This window comes from Balaenoptera acutorostrata, chromosome 11, assembly GCF_949987535.1.
Source record: "Balaenoptera acutorostrata chromosome 11, mBalAcu1.1, whole genome shotgun sequence".
In the NCBI taxonomy this organism is placed as follows: domain Eukaryota; kingdom Metazoa; phylum Chordata; class Mammalia; order Artiodactyla; family Balaenopteridae; genus Balaenoptera; species Balaenoptera acutorostrata.
This window is the reverse complement of record NC_080074.1, coordinates 60,717,332-60,735,704: the sequence shown is the minus strand read 5'-3', so window position 1 is coordinate 60,735,704 and position 18,373 is coordinate 60,717,332. Positions and strand designations below refer to the sequence as shown.

Below are 18,373 nucleotides of genomic sequence, written 5' to 3'. Positions count from 1 at the left end.
TACCTTTCTCCTTTGGAAGCATTTGGGGGCGTTTGGAATCTTGGCCTCCCCTTACTTCAGCTCCCGGAGAAAAATTAGGGCGAGACCCGTCCTGGATCTGCGCGGCCAAGTTGCCGGGCACTGGGGCGTGGGGCGCGCTCGGGGCGGGCCGCCGAGGCTCCAGCAATCGCTACTCCAGCCTTGCGCCCGAGGGGGCGCGGCCGAGACTCACCCCCTCCCCCTGCGCTCCCTTGCAGACTACACCCCTCCCCTGCCATTCCGCCCCAAACTCCGGCTCCGGCTCCGGTTGCAGTTTGCAGCCTCCTCTGCCGCCGCTACCAAGTCTCCGGCGGCTCAGGTGGCTCCGCTTAGATGTCCTAGCCCAGGGCCGCCCCCCGGCCGGATTGGGCTGGGCTCCCCTCACTCTCCGCTGGAGTCATGAGAGCGAACGGGGCTCTGCAGGTGCTGGGCTTCCTCCTCAGCCTGGCCCAGGGCTCCGAGGTGGGCAACTCGCAGGCAGGTAAGCGGCGCGGCAGCACCGGCAGGCTCGGAACCTGGGATTCCGAGCCAAATTCGCGGTGTGCCGGAGGCCAGGGGCAGGAGCTCGGGCTGTGCGAGGCTGGGGGTGCGGAGCCCCGGCGCGCTGGGGCCCCCTGGGTGGAGACCGTCAGGATCAGGTTCTTGGCGTGGTCCGGCGCGGGGACGGGATTCCCGGACCACTACCTTGCCCCGGTCACCTCCTCCCTGCCGTGTCGCGGACCCTCTGATTTGTCTCTCCGGATAGGGCTGATGCTGAAACAGTTCACTCTTCTGAGGGGCCCTGCAGGGAGGGGAGCTGGGACCTCCATTCTGTAAACGTGAGGGGATGATTGGAGGTGGAGATCTTGGAAAGAGCGGGGCAGGGAAGGGGGGGGTCTCGGTTTGCTCCCAACCTCCTGCCCCCAGGGGCTCAAAAACCTCCAGTTTTGTTGTTTTGCCGGCAGGGCGGAGCTGTGGAAGGGGGGAGGTTGTTGTTGTCTAGTGTTGGAAAACAAGAGAGGCACCTCCTCTTCCGTGAGTGGGCCTGCCCTGTGGAGAGCTGAGATTAACCCAAGGGCCAAGTCCAGGTGACAGCAGGGTGAGAGGCCCTGCAGAGGCTGACTGGCCTCTTTCTCTCAAAATAATAAAGTTAGCTGGTCCCCGACTTGACCAAACTTATTGTCAAGACCCAGATCAATTCAACTAATACTTATTGAGCATCTACTATGTACAAAGCACTGAGCCAGGAGCTGTAGGGTCAAGGACTTCCAGATGCTATTTCTCTGTCTTTTCTCTCCGCAACCTGAGGGCCAACAGGACACCTGTCCTGTCTTCTGAGCCCCCTGTCCTTGGGGGGGGGGTCCTTCTTAGGCCCAGCGTCACCCCCACCCCCATTCTGTTTATTGTCTGGCTGTCTCTAGCAGTCTAGACGAGAGTCAGATTGCTCCTCTGTTCCTCCTCCCACTCCCATGCCAGCTGAGCCCACCTCTTTGGGGTGTCTCTGGGACCAGGGACACCTGAGGGGTGCTGGGGTTGCTGGCATTGGAGGAACCCTGTTGATTTCCTCCCCTCCCCCCAGATCTCAGCTTGGGGTTTGGCACAGTCAGGGCCCCTTCCCCAGGGTGGGAGTGGGAGAAACACCTGTGCTTCCCTCACAGTTGCTGGGCCTAAATTTAGACCCTGGGATCTTGAGATGTGAACACTCCCAGCTGGTGGAGGGCGGGGGTCTGGGGATTGGAGTGGGAGAGACTGAGTAAAGTGACTGTATCACTGTCCCATCCAGACCCCTGGAATCTTCAGCCGGGAACCCAGGAGTCCCAGATCCTGGCCACCTTCCCTGAGGGAGACAGGAGGCAGGCATGGTTGGGTCTCTTTACCCTTTATCTGGATCCTGCAGCCTCTGGGCATCCGGCCCTGTCTCAGTCCTTCTATAGCCCCTTTGTCCTGGCTGTGATGGGGGGTGGGGGACTTTGGAGAGGAGGCCTCTGGTTAAGGAGGGGCTGGAGATTCTTGCTGTGACCCACCCCAGTGCTCTTTACCAAAGGGGGGTCTGTGCCACAGGCCCTCCCTGTGCCCCTAATCCCTGCGTATAGCAGGGACTTTCTAATTCCCCTACCCCTCCTCTCCTCCCCAGGCTGCCTGGTTCCTCCTCAGAGGTGTTGTTCATACTCTCTTCCCACCCAGCCCTTTGCTCCTATTTGTGTAATATGGACTTTACCCTCAGGGTGGCAGGGAACTGGGACCTCGAGCACTGTAGCCTCCCAAGCACAGACACAAAGTTTGCACAAACACATATGGGCAGGTGGAGTGGATGGGGCCACCTGAAATACTTCCAAATAAGGAAACCCAAGGACAGAACCAGTGTAGATTTCTGGGCCAGTAGGGGAGCTGTGTACGTGTATGAGTACGTGTGTGTGTGTGTCTCTGTGTGTGTGTGTGTGTGTGTGTGTGTGTGTGTGTGTGTGTGTGTGTGTACATGCACACACCCCACTTCCCTGTGCAGAAATCTTGGCTCCTCCCTTATCTGGGGAGAAGGGTTGGCGCCTTGACTTGGAAGAGGGGGTGTCCTGCCAGGAAGGGGGTTGGGGTGGCGCTGTTCCAGAAACGACTAACCTCCTAGTCGTTTCGTTTTCAACCCAAGGACCCTAGAGTTCCCAGGCTCCTCTGGGAGCTCCCAGCCTGTTTACCCCTCTGCTGGGTCTAGCTCACCCCTTTCCCTTCATGGGGTGTGATAGGGAATGGGAGCCCTTCAAAGGTCAGGTGGTCAGACTAGGGGTGCATCTAGGAGGAGGGGTTGGGGCCTCACCAATCTCCCTCCCTCCATTCACTCCTGCCTCCCACTAGGCTGCCACTGCCTCAGGGAAGGGTGGCTGGGACAGGTGGTATCTACCCCCCCTCCCCGCAGTCTTTCACTGAGCCAGAGGAGAGACAGGGGTAGGGCTTCAGGGTCCAACATTTCCCATGGCCCCTATGTCCTCCATACTTACAAAGTAAAGTGAACCCCCAAGACTGACATGCCTCATGTACCTCGAGTCTAGGCTCTCCCTAATGTGAGTGAGAGTGCCATGTTGGAAGGCTTCTTAATGAATCTCCTCTGACAATGAAATTGGGTAGAAGGCTTAGAATGGAGGCAGTCGGCTGCTGTTTCCATCCGGCTTCTCTGTATTTGCTGAAAAATACTCTAGGGCTGGAAAGTGTGATGCTGAGGGAGCTGGAGTGGGCTGGGATGGGGAAGGGAGTGAGAGGAAAGCCAGAGTTTAGGAAGGGGGTGCGAGGTGGGCAGTCAGCTCCCTATCTTCCAGCTTTAAAGACAGAGCTCACACTGAGCCCCCCACGCCACCACCAGAGGCCCCCTGCCAGTGAGGTCACTCGTCTGAGCCCAAGGCTTGAGGCGAGAGGGGGGCTGCGGCTGAGGACAGGGTGTCTGGGGACAGGGTGGGGCAGCCCCCTCCTCCTAAATAGAATCGCCTCATTGTGGGCCGGACCGTGGCCCCAGGCACTGCCCCCGCCCTCTGCCCCCATCCCACCCTCAGTAGACACAATAGGGGCTGTGTGCTGCCCCAAAGAGATATTTATTCCAGGACCTAGAGAGGCAGGATGGGGGTAGAGAAGTGCCCTGGTTGGAGCGGGGGAAGGGAAGAGGAGGGTAACCAAGCTGTGGTCCTTTTCTAACTTCTTTCTAGGGAGGGGAAAACAACCCCTCATCCTCCTTGATTAACTCCTTAGCACCTAAAGTAGTACCCAGTAGAGGCACAGAGGAGGCCCAGGTGGGAAAAGGAAATCTCTTCCCCTTCCTGTTCAGGGGGCCAGTGAAGGGATTCTGGGAAAAGAGGAAGTTTAGGCTCTCAGTCCGGCCTTGGCATCTGCCTCTAGGGCAGAGGGTTGGAGGCAGCTGCCTCTGATCGTGCTAAATGTTACTGGAAGAGGGCAACCAAGGGGTGGTCTTGGGAGATGGGGCTGAAAACTTGTGTCCAGGCCTCTGCCATTCTTACCTCCACTTGGAACAGTGTGCCCTGGGACTCTGAATGGGCTGAGTGTGACCGGCGATGCCGAGAACCAGTACCAGACACTGTACAAGCTCTACGAGAGGTGTGAGGTGGTGATGGGGAACCTGGAGATCGTGCTCACAGGACATAATGCTGACCTCTCCTTCCTGCAGGTTAGAGTGCAGACCTCCTTCCTCGACCTCTTCCCCCTTGTCCTCCCTACAGAAGCGTCTTTCCTGTCCTCAGGGCTGGAGTTGAGCATTCCTAAGACTCCACGGTTCCTAAGATCCAAGCCAGTGTGTTTATGGGGCAATGATTGGAGTCTGGGGCCTGTGGACTGGTCGCTGTAGCCGGGGATGCACAGGGTCTGGCCCTGAGAAGGAGGCAGGGGCAGGGTGGGGTTCTGCACCAGGGACCAAGAGGCACCTGGGGAGGTGAGGAAGGGATAAGCAAGGACCCTCCTGGCCTGAGGAGCCCTGAGAAGGAAAGGCTAGGAGCCTAGAATTCCTCGGTCATTTCTGCAGCTTGTCTTCACTTGCAGAAGTCGTGTGGCACCTGCTACTCCCTACTCCAAAACAGGACTTGGTAAAAATTAGAGCAGTTAGAGCTTCCTCAGTGCCTTAGGGAGGGAAAGGGGATTGAGACTTCTTGCCCCGCTCTCCCTCTCACCCACACGATCTGCTCCATCACAGTGGATCCGAGAAGTGACCGGCTACGTCCTTGTGGCCATGAATGAGTTCTCTACGCTGCCACTGCCCAACCTCCGAGTGGTGCGGGGGACCCAGGTCTACGATGGGAAGTTTGCCATCTTTGTCATGTTGAACTACAACACCAACTCCAGCCATGCTCTGCGCCAGCTCCGCTTTACCCAGCTCACTGGTCAGTTCCTGGTGATTCCTTCCAGGCCTGCCCCTCAGCCAACCTGCTGACAGGTGCCTCTTTGATGATGACCCAAGACTGCTCCCTCCAAGTACCCCCGTTCAAGGTGCCCACCACCTTGACCACCACGGTCTAAAGGTCCACTCCTCCTTAAATGATAGAGGGCCCTAACAGGGAGCTGAGGCATCTGTCCCCGGGGAGGGTCCTTATGTCCTGGTGGGGCTGCATTTGGAGCTGAGGCTGTTACACATTCCTCTGACTTCCGAGTGCGGTGTCCCTTGATGTCCCTCCTTCCCTGGGGATGGGAATCCTCCCTCCCGCCCTCACAAGTTGCCCCAAGCTGGAGGACTAGAGGGGTTAAATACCGCCTGGCCACCGTCTAATTCTGCCTGCCCCAGTCAGTTGAAAAACACACAGGTAGGGCACGCGGGGGTGGGGAGGTGTGGATTTGAGTCAGGGATCTACTCTCCTTTCCCGTCCCCTCCCCCACTCGCTAAACCGGATCTGGACAGGTGTCTGAGGAGGCAGGACTTTCTTTTGGCCTGCTCCTCCTCTTACGAGGCGCGCCTCCTCTGCAGTTTGGATTTAATTGGACATATCCGTCTGCCCCATGTCCTCTGCTCCTGACTCGGGTGGCCTTTCAGACTGGTGGAGAGGCAGGGAAAAGGAGGACTTCCCTGACTAGCCCTTGACCCTGGCACTTCTCTTCCCTACCTCAGAGATTCTGTCAGGGGGCGTTTACATTGAGAAGAATGATAAACTTTGTCACATGGACACAGTTGACTGGAGGGACATCGTGCGGGACCGAGACGCCGAGATAGTGGTGAAGGACAATGGCAGGACCTGTGAGTGGTCGTGATCAAGACTGCCCCCCTGCCCCCACCCAACCAGAGTGGCTCCTTTCCCCTCAATATGTCCCTAATGTGAACCCAGCTGCCACTGAACAAACCTCAGGCTCTAACCCAAGCAGCCTGCCAGGAGGGAGCAGGTCAGTCCCCTAGAACGCGAACCGCAGAAGCAGCGAGCGAAGGAAAGGGGCTAAAGAGCGCTGTGCTCTGAGTGGGAAGCCAGGTCTCTGGACTCCACATCCATTTCTCTTTCCACTCCAACATCCTTCCTTCTTGGAACCTACCTAGCCCTGACCGCAGTCTGCCGCTCCCTATCCTCTCACTCACACATATTCCTACTGGGTTTAATTTGCCAAGAACCAAATTCCTGGGTTGGGACTGGGCTGAGTGAGGCATGTGCCCCGGGCCCTCCCCTCAGCTGCCCTGTGGGTGGTGTGGAGGCGCGGCTCCACCCCTTGCTGACAGGTTCACTTGAGCCCAGCCCAGCTCCGCTGGGGCAAGGAGGGATGCTGCCCTGGCTCTTTGCTTCCTGGGACTGGGTGCCTGTGTGCTGACATCATACCCTGTTGATTTGAGCAAGGCTTTTTGACAGCCGCTTGTGCTACTTTCCCTCCCAACCAGGTCCCCCCTGTCATGAAGTCTGCAAGGGGCGATGCTGGGGTCCTGGACCAGAAGACTGCCAGACACGTGGGTTTACTTCATTTTAAAGACTTCAAACTCATATACACTTTCATATCCTTGCCCACCCCAGCCTATGTCGACACGGGGGTAGCGATGAGCCTATAAGGCAAGAGGGTGAGAGATAGCATCAGAATACAGTCCCGTGAGCCCTGACAGCTGTGCTTTCTCTCCGTCTCTAGTGACCAAGACCATCTGTGCCCCTCAGTGTAATGGTCACTGCTTTGGGCCGAACCCCAACCAGTGCTGCCACGACGAGTGTGCAGGGGGCTGCTCAGGCCCTCAGGACACAGACTGCTTTGTACGTACTGTTACCACCGCTTGCCTGTTCTGAAATGGGATGTGGGCTTTGGGGAGGAAGTAGGGGTCCATATGTAACATGAGTCTTATGAGCCTTCTGTGTTCCTAGGCCTGCCGGCTCTTCAATGACAGTGGAGCCTGTGTACGCCAGTGTCCACAGCCTCTTGTCTACAACAAGCTAACTTTCCAGCTGGAACCCAATCCCCACACCAAGTATCAGTATGGAGGAGTTTGTGTAGCCAGCTGTCCCCGTAAGTGTCTGAAGGGAAGGAACAATGGTAGTGAAACCAGGATTTTAGATGAAATTTTAGGAGGCAAAATGGATCAAGTTGGGTGGTTAATAGAGGATATAGAGGGCAATTGGTTGTGATCATCTAGTCACCCCTAATGAATGACCCCTATGTCCTGTTCCCGCGCATCTGTCTCCCCATGACTTCCAGCAATTGCTCCTAGTTCTGCTTTTTGGATCCAAAGAGCAAAGGGCCTTTCTAATCCATGAGACAGCACTTAAGGAACCTTGGGTGGTCGATTGGAGCAAATGCAGTGCAGAGCAGGAGGAAGGAGGTTCAGTTGGTAGTTGGCAGTGTTCCTCCCTCATCTCTAATGGTGCCCTCCTCCCTCCTAGATAACTTTGTGGTGGATCAAACATCTTGTGTCAGGGCTTGTCCTCCTGACAAGATGGAAGTAGATAAAAATGGACTCAAGATGTGTGAACCTTGTGGGGGTCTGTGCCCCAAAGGTGAGTAAGAGATGGTAAGGAGTTGGTGAAGAGATACCCTTTCCTCTGAGACTACTCAGACTCCACCCGCCACACCCCCTCCCCAGTGAGCCCCTTCTGTGTTTACAGCTTGTGAGGGGACAGGCTCTGGGAGCCGCTTCCAGACTGTGGACTCAAGCAACATTGATGGATTTGTGAACTGCACCAAGATCCTGGGCAACCTGGACTTTCTTATCACTGGCCTCAATGGGTTAGAGATTCTGCTTTCATCCCCTGACCCCCCACCTCATCCGCCTGCTCACGGTTCATTGCATTGGTTCAAGCCTTCGTATGTGGAGCTGATCAGGAATCTAGATCATAAAATCTTAGAGGTCACAAAGGACCTGACAGTGCTGAACTCCCCAGCCAGGGCTTGAATCCCCTCAGAGATACCCGTAAGCAATCCAGCCAGCTGAGTGGCAAGGGACAGGGACACTGTGTCCTCCTTCTTAAAGGTTTCTAAATGTTCTTACTTAAATTAGATAAAAATCTCTCATGACTTCCAGCTGTTTCCCCTAGTTCTGCTTCTTGGTTTGGAGCCACAAAGAGCAAAGGGACATTCTAATCCATAGGACAGCATTTACAGTGAGTGAGTGAGTGTGTGTGGGTGTGGGTGTGAGTGTGTGAAACGTTAGGGCCACCTGTCTACTTTGGACAAAATTTTAGATCTAAAGTTGCAAAAAATGGTATAAAGATTTCCCATACACTCTTTATTCAGATCCCCCAAATGTTACCAATGTACCACATGCTTTATCATTTGTCTCTACACACCACACACACTATACATGCTCTTGTTTATCTGAACCACTTGAAGGTAAATTTCCAGACATGGTGTCCCCTCACCCCAGTTGCATTTCAGTGTGTATTCCTTGAAAACAAGAACATTTTCTTACAAAACCATAGTACAATTGTTTAAATCGGGAAATTAGCATTGATATAAAATGTTATCTAATCTACAGACCTTAATCAGATTTCGATAATTGTCTTGCTCATGTCCTGGATCATACATTTACATTTGGTGTCTCTTCAGTCTCCTTTAATCTGTCACAGTTCATGACCTTGACATTGCTGATGAGTATAGGTCAGGTGATTGGTAGTATGTTCCTCAGTTGGGGTTTATCTAATGTTGCCTCATACTTAGATTCAAGTTATGCATTTTTGATAGGAATACTATAGATGTATTCTCAGTGCATCGTATCAAGGAGGCACATGATGTTGATTTGTTCCATCATTGGTGATGATACCTCTGGTCACTTGGTTAAGGTGGCATCTGCCAGCTTTTCTACTGTAAAGTTACTATTTTCCCTTTGCAAATTAATAAGTATCTTATGGGGAGATATTTGCCTGAAGCAGTTTTTATGAGAATTGCCAAATGATGATTTTCTAACTCCATTATTCCTCCTGTATTTATCTGTTGGCATTCTCGTGTTAGGGAGAGCCTTCCCTTCCTGTTTATTTACTTACTTGTGTGTTTAATCTGGGTGGATACTTGTTTTAGTCAACATTTCAGAGTCTCTTACAATCGTTATTCCAGTTGTCCTTGGTCTGCTCATTGTGGGGCCCCTTCATGATGGCTCCTGTGTTCTTTGGGCTTATACCCCTCATGCTTTGAGCATTTCCTTACTTTTTTGCACAGGATGCTGTAGGCTCACATTATATTTCTCCTGCCTCAGCCATTTCTCCCAAGAGTCCTGTTTCCTTTTAGTGGAGAACGCTATTTGGAAACAAAGTTCTGAGGCTAGGCGTGCTCACTGCTACTTGGTTATGCCTCTACCTTGTTGACTGGTTTTTACTGTTCTCCTCAGAGACCCCTGGCACAAGATCCCTGCTCTGAACCCTGAGAAGCTCAGTGTCTTCCGGACAGTGCGGGAGATCACAGGTGAATGGGAGGAGAGGCTGCCCTTACTGAGTATACCACTTGAGAAAGTCATGTGCCAGGCATCAGGGGAGGGACCAGGCAAACCTGAGGAAGGAAGGAGAGGCTCCCCACTCATATGCCCCTATCCAACCCCTCAGGTTACCTGAACATCCAGTCCTGGCCTCCCCACATGCACAACTTCAGTGTCTTTTCCAACCTGACGACCATTGGGGGCCGAAGCCTCTACAAGTGAGTAAGGGGTGTGGAGGTCGTCACACCTCCGGCCAAAGAACCCAGTTTCTCAGGCATCCTTGAGTGAAATACAAGGCATGGTCTCATACAGTGGGAGTTTGATGGGGCAAAGGCTAAAGGAGGGGGGAGTCCCTCTGAGTGGGTTGATTAGCCCAGAGCAAATTTGTTGAATGGAAATGAATCCACTGTGTGCTCAGTTTTTCCTCTGTAGTCTCCCCTCTCATCCAGTCTCCTTGTTCTCAGCCGGGGCTTCTCACTGTTGATCATGAAGAACTTGAATGTAACATCTCTGGGCCTCCGATCCTTGAAAGAAATTAGTGCTGGGCGTATCTACATAAGTGCCAATCGACAGCTCTGCTACCACCATTCTTTGAACTGGACCAGGCTGCTTCGGGGGCCTTCGGAAGAGAGACTGGACATCAAGCATAATCGGCCCCGCAGAGACTGCGGTGAGGGAAAGGGCCCACGGACGGGGCGGTGGAATCAGGCAGGAGAAGGGTATAAGGGCTGCTCTGCCCTGCAAGTGGGAGTAGGGATGGGGGACAGAGCCAAGGAGAGGGGGACATTAGGCTGGAAGCAGTAACGAGCAAGAGTTCAGGAAAAGGTTTGTTAGGAGACCTCAGACTCCTCCTAACCCACCCCTTCCTTTCCAGTGGCAGAAGGCAAAGTGTGTGACCCACTGTGCTCCTCTGGGGGATGCTGGGGCCCAGGCCCCAGTCAGTGCCTATCTTGCCGAAACTACAGCCGAGGAGGTGTCTGTGTGACCCACTGCAACTTTCTGAATGGGTACAGTGAGGGGGGAGAGTCAAGAAGGGGTTGGGGGATGGACCCGAGGGATGGAACTGTTCAGGTGGCACCTGAAAGCCTTTAGACAACTTTCTGTATATGCTTTGGTGGGAATTAGGTAGGAGGCCCTGTGGTTGGGGGATCAGAGCATAAAGGTCAGGCCTTGGAAGTGACCCCCCTCCCTTTACCCCCGGCCCCCCACTGCAGGGAGCCTCGTGAGTTTGCCCATGAAGCTGAATGCTTTTCCTGCCACCCGGAATGCCAACCCTTGGAGGGCACTGCCACGTGCAATGGCTCGGTACAGTAGCAGCACCAGGATCTCTAAGGGAGAGAGGGTGGGGCAACACTGGAGGGTCTAGGGAATGATATGGCCAAATTTCAAGGCCATAGAGAGGCACAGGGAGGCCAGATAATGCTAGGGTCTGTGAGTGGAGGATCCTAAATGGCTGGGCTAGTTCTTGTTGGGAAGTATGGAATTGATCTTGGAATACCATACTTCCTGACCTTCTCTCTTCCACCCAGGGCTCTGATGCTTGTGCCCAGTGTGCCCATTTTCGAGATGGGCCCCACTGTGTGAGCAGCTGCCCCTTTGGAGTCCTCGGTGCCAAGGGCCCCATCTACAAGTACCCAGATGCTCAGAATGAATGTCGGCCCTGTCATGAGAACTGCACCCAGGGGTCAGTGATGGGATGATAAAAGGGTGTTGGTGGAGGGGTAAGAGTACAGAACTAGAGGGAAAGAAGAGGGTGAGGGGAGCAGAAAGAAAAAAGGAACTATGACTTAAGAACCACTCCCAGCTGTGTAGCGAAGGATTGGAGAAAGGGAAACTCAGTAACAGCACAAAATGACGCTACAATTTGGGGAACCTGGAATAACCTCAGCTCAGGGGAGTTTCATTCAAGAGAGGGACGCAGGGAGGATTGGTGAGCCAGAGATGGGAGCCATGTCTTGGGATATGCTTTGGGCTTCAGGATGGGATGCCATGGTAGGGTCTGAAACAATGTACGTTGAGACTGTTGGAATTGAGCTTCCCGTGGAAGTCTACCAAGCTCCCATTTAAGGAGGTGACTTTCTTCTCCAGGTGTAAGGGACCAGAGCTACAAGACTGTTTAGGCCAAACACTGGCACTGATCAGGTATGGTGGGCTTGGAGATTTAGGGAGCTGGGAATATTTGGGGAAGGGCCGTTACCTCCTGGGAAGAGTTAAGTCTCTATTCATTCTGGCCTTCTATATACAGGCTACTGTCACTGGACTTGGGGACACAAGAATCCAGGCTTCTGGTCTTCCCTTCCTAAGATTAACTTGCAGTAGTCTTGGGGTGGAGATTGAGGTTAACCCCTTCGTTGCTCAAGGATATATGTAGATGTGAATGTTAACTTCTTGCCCCAGATCTGCGCTATACCTTTAGTACAGGTGTAAATGACATTTGTAAGGGAAGTGTAGACCCAGGATAATTCTGGGCTTCTCTGTCCCACAGCAAAACCCATCTGGCAATGGCTTTAACAGTGGTGGTAGGATTGGCAGTGATTTTCCTGATCCTGGGCAGCACTTTTCTCTATTGGCGTGGGCGCCGGATTCAGAATAAGAGGGCTATGAGGCGCTACTTGGAACGGGGTGAGGTTAGTGCCTAGCTTACCCTTGAAACATACCCTATACCATCACCCTTTTAAGATCCTCTTCCTTCCCCAGAGCTTTGATCCCTTTCTTCAAGGAGGTAGTATGGTCCATCAGAAAGGACTCTGGCCAGAGAAATGGGAGACATGAATTCTAGTCCTGATTTTGCCATTAATTTGCCGTATGACTTTGAATAAGTTAGCTTCCTTCTCTGTGCCTCAGTTTATGCATGTATACAGAGGAAATAATAACATTCATCCTTACAAGATGGCTGTAAGGGTGAAAGGGGATGATGTATGTGAAAGTGCTTTGAAAAACAGAGAGAACTGTATAAAAGTACTCAAGGTGATAGTACTACCATCTCTCTCCCATCAAAGGGAAAACCTGACCCTCTTGATTTCTGGTCTCATGAACACAAACGACTTCCTCAATCCTCAGGTCTTTTATTCCCCCATATGCCTGCAATGCTTTCCAAGACTAGAGACATTCCTCTTCCTGCTCCCACCCCTTTGGGCTTTGCTGCTCTTGGCATCCACCTATGGGGAGGGGGTTGGAGAGGGACATGAGAGTGGGCTTTCCTGAGTACCTCCTTCCCATCTGTTCCAGAGCGTAGAGCCTCTGGATCCCAGTGAGAAGGCTAACAAAGTCTCGGCCAGAATCTTCAAAGAAACAGAGCTGAAGAAGCTTAAAGTGCTGGGCTCGGGCGTCTTCGGAACTGTGCACAAAGTGAGTGGCCCACAGGAAGTCTGGGGAGGTGGGAAAAGGATCTAGGGCAAAGGAGAGAAAGATTCAGAGACAGGACTAGCCTGGGGAGAATGACCTTAGGCTGACTCCTACCCAAAATTTCCCAGGGTGTGTGGATTCCTGAGGGTGAATCGATCAAGATTCCAGTCTGCATTAAAGTCATCGAGGACAAGAGTGGACGGCAAAGCTTTCAAGCTGTGACGGACGTAAGTGAAGGCAGGGTGTTCTGTGTGCCACTAGGAGAGGGTTGATATTAGATACAATTATGTAGAAGCACAGTCTTGTGTTAGCAGATACTGTGTTAGCCACGTTGATGTCTTCGAATGTTGAGGGAGCCCTGGTCTGGTTTTATGTGACCCTGTTTGTTCCCAGGATGACCTTTCTTGTGTCTCTTAGCATATGCTGGCCATTGGCAGCCTCGACCATGCCCACATTGTACGGCTGCTGGGACTGTGCCCAGGGTCATCTCTACAGCTCATCACTCAGTACCTGCCTCTGGGCTCCCTGCTGGATCATGTGAGACAACACCGTGGGGCACTGGGGCCACAGCTGCTGCTCAACTGGGGAGTACAAATTGCCAAGGTGAGTGAGAGGAGAGTGGAGGAGTTCTAAGATGAAACTGCTTGCGGGCCCACAGGGAGGGGACCAGGAGGTTCAAGTGTTGAGAGGTGCCTTAGGGTTTGAGGTGATTCTGAAGCTCAATGACCAATTTCCCCAACCTTGAGAATACTTCCTTCCCTATAGGGAATGTACTACCTTGAGGAACATGGTATGGTGCACAGGAACCTGGCTGCCCGAAATGTGCTACTGAAGTCACCCAGTCAAGTTCAGGTGGCAGATTTTGGGGTTGCTGACTTGCTGCCCCCTGATGATAAGCAGTTACTGCACAGTGAGGCCAAGGTAAGGTGACACAAAGGCTGGATAAGGAGGCAGGGGTGGAGTGAAGCATGAGGACGGGAAGCACTCTGTGGTCTCTTTGAGAGGCCAGCAGATGCTGCAGGGTTAGTCCAAGGAGAAGAACCTGGAGATGCCAGAAATAAAAGTTTAGAGAGCAACAAAGAAAAGAACGATGGAGAACATGGGTTTAGAAATGCTATGAAAATGTGTGGAAATCAGCTGGTGACGCCTTTGTCTTTAATCCTCCAGACTCCAATTAAGTGGATGGCCCTTGAGAGTATCCACTTTGGGAAATACACACACCAGAGTGACGTCTGGAGCTATGGTCAGTCCATCTGGATGCCCACCATACCATCACTGGCCCAAATTCCAAAGATGCCTTTTGAGACCCTTTCTTAGAATCTCTAAGCCCTTTAGATCCTGGGTCAGATCAAGTTCTGCCTTCCCTTCATCTGCATGCCCATGTCTACTATTTTGCCATCAACTAGTCATGTCTTCCTATACCAGGAGTGACAGTTTGGGAGCTGATGACCTTTGGGGCAGAGCCCTATGCAGGGCTGCGACTGGCTGAAGTACCAGATCTGCTGGAGAAGGGGGAGCGGTTGGCACAGCCCCAGATCTGTACCATTGACGTCTACATGGTCATGGTCAAGTGTGAGTTACCTGCTGATCTCAGCCTTTTTTTTTTTTAACTCCATTATTGCTTCATTGGACTGAAAACCTAAAAGGCATGGATAAACAATGCTCAGTGATGAAAAGTGAATAGCCAGAACAGCGGTGCATGCCCCAAATGGTCTCCGCCCAATAAACACTAAGCACTCTCCACATCATTTATGCCGTTGGCATCTACGTGGATGTCAGGCTCCCCACACAAAGATGAGGGAACAAAGCGTCAGCCATTTTCTAAGTAGCTTCCCTCCCTACTCCACTCCCCTCTTATCGCTCTCCTTCCTACATCTTACCCCCAGGTTGGATGATTGATGAGAACATTCGCCCAACCTTTAAAGAACTAGCCAATGAGTTCACCAGGATGGCCCGAGACCCACCACGGTACCTGGTCATAAAGGTGAGTGGGGATTAGGAGGTGCCAAGGAGATCTAAAGAAAAGGGAACTTGGCTGGAACCAGGATATACCTTAACAATCAACCACCTGCCCTCACAGAGAGAGAGTGGGCCTGGAATTCCGCCTGGGGCAGAGCCCCCTGCTCTAACAAACAAGGAACTGGAGGAAGTAGAGCTGGAGCCAGAACTAGACCTAGACCTGGAGTTGGAGGCAGAGGAGGAGAACTTGGCAACCACACTAGGCTCTGCCCTTAGCCTGCCACTTGGAACACTTACTCGGCCACGTGGGGTAAGATTTTCCAGTTTCCCAAGACTTTCTGCACCCTAAGCCCTCTGTACACCTGCACCCTCACGAATCCCACAGATATCCATATTAACTGTACAAAGGCTGCTGTGGTGAGTAGATTTCTCTCTTAATCTAAACTTCTTCCTCACTTTTTTCATCCTAGAGCCAGAGCCTTGTAAGTCCATCATCGGGATATATGCCTATGAACCAGGGGAATCTTGGGGAGGCTGCCCAGGTAAGGTCTGTCTCTTTAAGAGGATGCCAAGAGGCTGGGTGGCAGTGTCTTAGGATTGATAGGGGTAGTGTGGGAGACTTTAAAAACCTCTGAGGTTTAATCAGTGTCCTACAAAACCGAAGGCACTGAACGACCCAAGCTCCTTCTAAACAAATCTCTCTTCTTCCCTCATTTCTGTATAAATCTCCATGTATTATTTTCCTCCTTAGAAGTCTGCAGTTCGTGGGTGTAGTGAACGGTGCCACCGTCCAGCCTCTCTGCACCCAGTGCCACGGGGACGCCTGGCATCAGAGTCATCGGAGGGCCATGTGACAGGCTCTGAGGCCGAGCTCCAGGAGAAGGTATCCATGTGTAGAAGCCGGAGCCGGAGCCCACGGCTACGAGGAGACAGTGCCTACCATTCCCAGCGCCACAGCCTGCTTACTCCTGTCACCCCACAGTCCCCACCAGGGTTAGAGGAAGAGGATGTCAATGGTTATGTCATGCCAGATGCACACCTCAAAGGTGCCTGACTTTCTGTAGCGCTTTCCTCAATCTTTCTCTAATCCACCTTCCACAGGCTCCTCTTAATCCTTCTGTCTTCTCTGATCATACCCCTCCCTATTCATTTTTTCCTAAGACTCCCCCACTCCTCACTGCCTATTACAATGAAGTAATACCACATACCTAGCCTCTCTTCTCAACCCTCAGGTACCTCCTCCCGGGAAGGCACCCTTTCTTCAGTGGGTCTCAGTTCTGTCCTGGGTACTGAAGAAGATGACGACGACGAGGAGTATGAATACATGAACCGGAGGAGAAAGTGCAGTCCATCTCGTCCCCCTAGGCCAAGTTCCCTTGAGGAGCTGGGTTATGAGTACATGGATGTGGGATCAGACCTCAGTGCTTCCCTGGGCAGCACACAGAGTTGCCCGCTCAACCCCGTGCCCACCATGCCCAACGCCAGCACAACTCCAGATGAAGATTATGAATATATGAATCGGCGACGTGGTGGAGGAGGTCCTGGGGGGGATTATGCAGCCATGGAGGCCTGCCCAGCAGCTGAGCAAGGGTATGAAGAAATGAGAGCTTTCCAGGGGCCTGTACACCATGGCCCCCAAGTCCATTATGCCCGCCTCAAAACTCTACGTAGTTTAGAAGCCACTGACTCTGCCTTTGATAACCCCGATTACTGGCATAGCCGGCTTTTCCCCAAGGCTAATGCCCAGAGAACATAACCCCTGCTCACTGAGGTACTCAGGGAGCATTTGATGGCAGCTAGTGCCTCTGGAGGGTACCCCTCTTCTCCTTAGTCCCTCTCCCTCACAGATCTCAGCCCCATTTCCCTAGTCCTAGACAATTCCAATCAACCTTTGGAGGCCTTAAACACTTGGACACAAAATTCTTGTGGTATTAGCCAGCTTTGCACTTTTTCTCTTTCCCAAACCCAGGAAAGGAGATGGTTTTCCCTATTTTATGTGCTTTCCCAATCCCATTCCTCAACTTCCTTGGGGGAACTCCCTGGCGATATGAAGGATTACTCCCCATGTCCCTTTCTCTTAGACTCTGACTTGTTGAGACTAGGCTTTAAAGTGTGCCTTTGTTTCCCATCAGACTTTTAAGGAAGAGGAAAGGCAGGAACCTGGCAGGGGAAAGCAAAATTTTGGCTTGTGACCCTTAACCCCCTAGAAAAAATGAGAAGCTTAAAATCTTGTGAAGAGGTTGGGAGTAGATATTAATGATTACTATTAACTGAGCATTTACTATGTGCCGAGCATCATGCTAAACTTTACCAACATTATCTAACTTAATCCTTGACACCAATTCTGTATGCTAGGTATTATCCCATTTTACAAATAAGGAAACTGAGCCTTAAAGAGATTAAGTAAATCAAGTAGCAGGTCCAGATTCAAGATCTTCCAATGCATGTGCTCTTACTGTAAAGTATCAAGGAAAACTGATATAAGTCAGAGCCCCTGAAGGGGCATTGTCTTCTTGTTTTTGCACTGAATCAAGTCTAACTCCAGCAACTACAGCCTTCTCCTACACCCAGACTTCTTATCTCAGGAGGTGGGAGTAGGGGATGGTCAGAAGGAAAAATAACTGGGCATCTCTGTGTAAACCATAACCTGCATGTGCTGTATATGATCTCCACCCAAGGGACGGATTCACAGTGGTCCCAAGAGCCACTTTTAGGAGCTATTCTCATCCAGTAGTGGGAAGCTTCCAGTTGGCATAGAAAGAGGACCCAGCTTCAGACCTCCGTCCCCATGGATGGGAAACTGGGGGTATCTGTTGTTATCCCTGAAGTTTTTTTGTTTTGTTTTTATACGTCTGAATAAAAATGCCAACGTTTTGCAGCTTCCTGTCTGTCAAATAAAAACCTTTAGTGTGTGAGGTAGACCACCCCTTTTCTCTGTCCCTCAGCGGTGGATAGCTACCACTGTATGCTTCTTTCTCTGTCTCCTGATAGTCCTACTCGGCCCCATGTAGCTTTCTCCAGGCCTACTTTTCCTTATTCCCTTAAGACAAGTATAGGGCACAGTCCTTTTCATTTAAGGGTTTTACTAGTAATCTCTACCGGGCAACCAACTGGGAATAACAAAACAAGCAAAAACAACACGTTTAGGGAAGTTAGAAAAAGCCCTAAGAGGTTGAATACTGAAAACGCAAATGTTTTAGAACTCTCATTCTCTTAAATCTGTGAACACTTCCCCAGGTGCCATCAAAGCCTGTTGTTAAACAATAGTGCCATCTTCAGTGGGAGTCCGGTCTCTAGATTGGGAGGCTGTAAACGGATAATCCTTCATAAGTCTGGCTGCTCAGTTAGCCCCTGCTCCACAGACTCCTGATCTCCTTCCACACCCGCTCTGCCCCTCCCGGTTCTCCCAGCACCTGAGGACGAGCGGACTGGCCGGGCCGGTCCCTCCTGCCGCTCCAGGGATCCGGGGAAGGGCGTACCCAGCCTCCCCGCCCTTAACGCAATCTCCCCGACTCGCCTCAGCTCCACCCTGCCCCGCAGCCTCCAAACACATTTCCCCGCCGTAGGTCCGCCCCTTCTCCCTTAGCCCGTCCCTCTTTCTTACGGGTTCTCGCTCAGCGCTCCTGGTGATTGTGGTTTTTCCGGGAGAGACCACGCTTCCCCTCACGCTCTCCAACAGCTCCGCCTTCCCGCCGGAGCCTGACCCTTCCCAGCGTGCTCGGCGATTCCGGCGTG

The 18,373-nt window shown here is 52.3% G+C and overlaps 1 protein-coding gene and 1 long non-coding RNA gene across 3 annotated transcripts; one reads left to right on the top strand and one right to left on the bottom strand.

Moving 5' to 3' along the window:
- Positions 1 to 276: 276 nt before the first annotated feature.
- Positions 277 to 17,516, top strand: ERBB3 (erb-b2 receptor tyrosine kinase 3). 2 transcript variants are annotated; one of them, XM_007179561.2, is made up of 28 exons: positions 277 to 499; positions 4,005 to 4,156; positions 4,676 to 4,862; positions 5,582 to 5,707; positions 6,332 to 6,397; positions 6,571 to 6,689; positions 6,798 to 6,939; positions 7,314 to 7,427; positions 7,536 to 7,656; positions 9,251 to 9,324; positions 9,462 to 9,552; positions 9,799 to 10,004; positions 10,209 to 10,341; positions 10,549 to 10,639; positions 10,864 to 11,018; positions 11,423 to 11,476; positions 11,820 to 11,961; positions 12,563 to 12,682; positions 12,808 to 12,906; positions 13,097 to 13,282; positions 13,445 to 13,600; positions 13,847 to 13,922; positions 14,105 to 14,251; positions 14,566 to 14,663; positions 14,760 to 14,948; positions 15,109 to 15,180; positions 15,390 to 15,684; positions 15,871 to 17,516. In XM_007179561.2, the coding sequence occupies exons 1-28, from the start codon at positions 418 to 420 to the stop codon at positions 16,392 to 16,394; spliced, it is 4,017 nt and encodes a 1,338-aa protein (XP_007179623.1). In that variant the 5' UTR covers positions 277 to 417; the 3' UTR covers positions 16,395 to 17,516. The 2 variants fall into 2 exon arrangements, with proteins under 2 accessions (XP_007179623.1, XP_057412335.1); XM_057556352.1 differs by lacking the exon at positions 11,423 to 11,476.
- LOC103015765 (uncharacterized) lies at positions 12,384 to 18,341 on the bottom strand. Its single transcript, XR_450778.2, has 4 exons — positions 18,243 to 18,341; positions 15,847 to 16,022; positions 14,261 to 14,318; positions 12,384 to 12,723 (listed from the first exon to the last, which is right to left on the bottom strand). It is a non-coding gene; the product is annotated as an uncharacterized LOC103015765 (long non-coding RNA).
- Between the last annotated feature and the right edge of the window lie 32 nt (positions 18,342 to 18,373).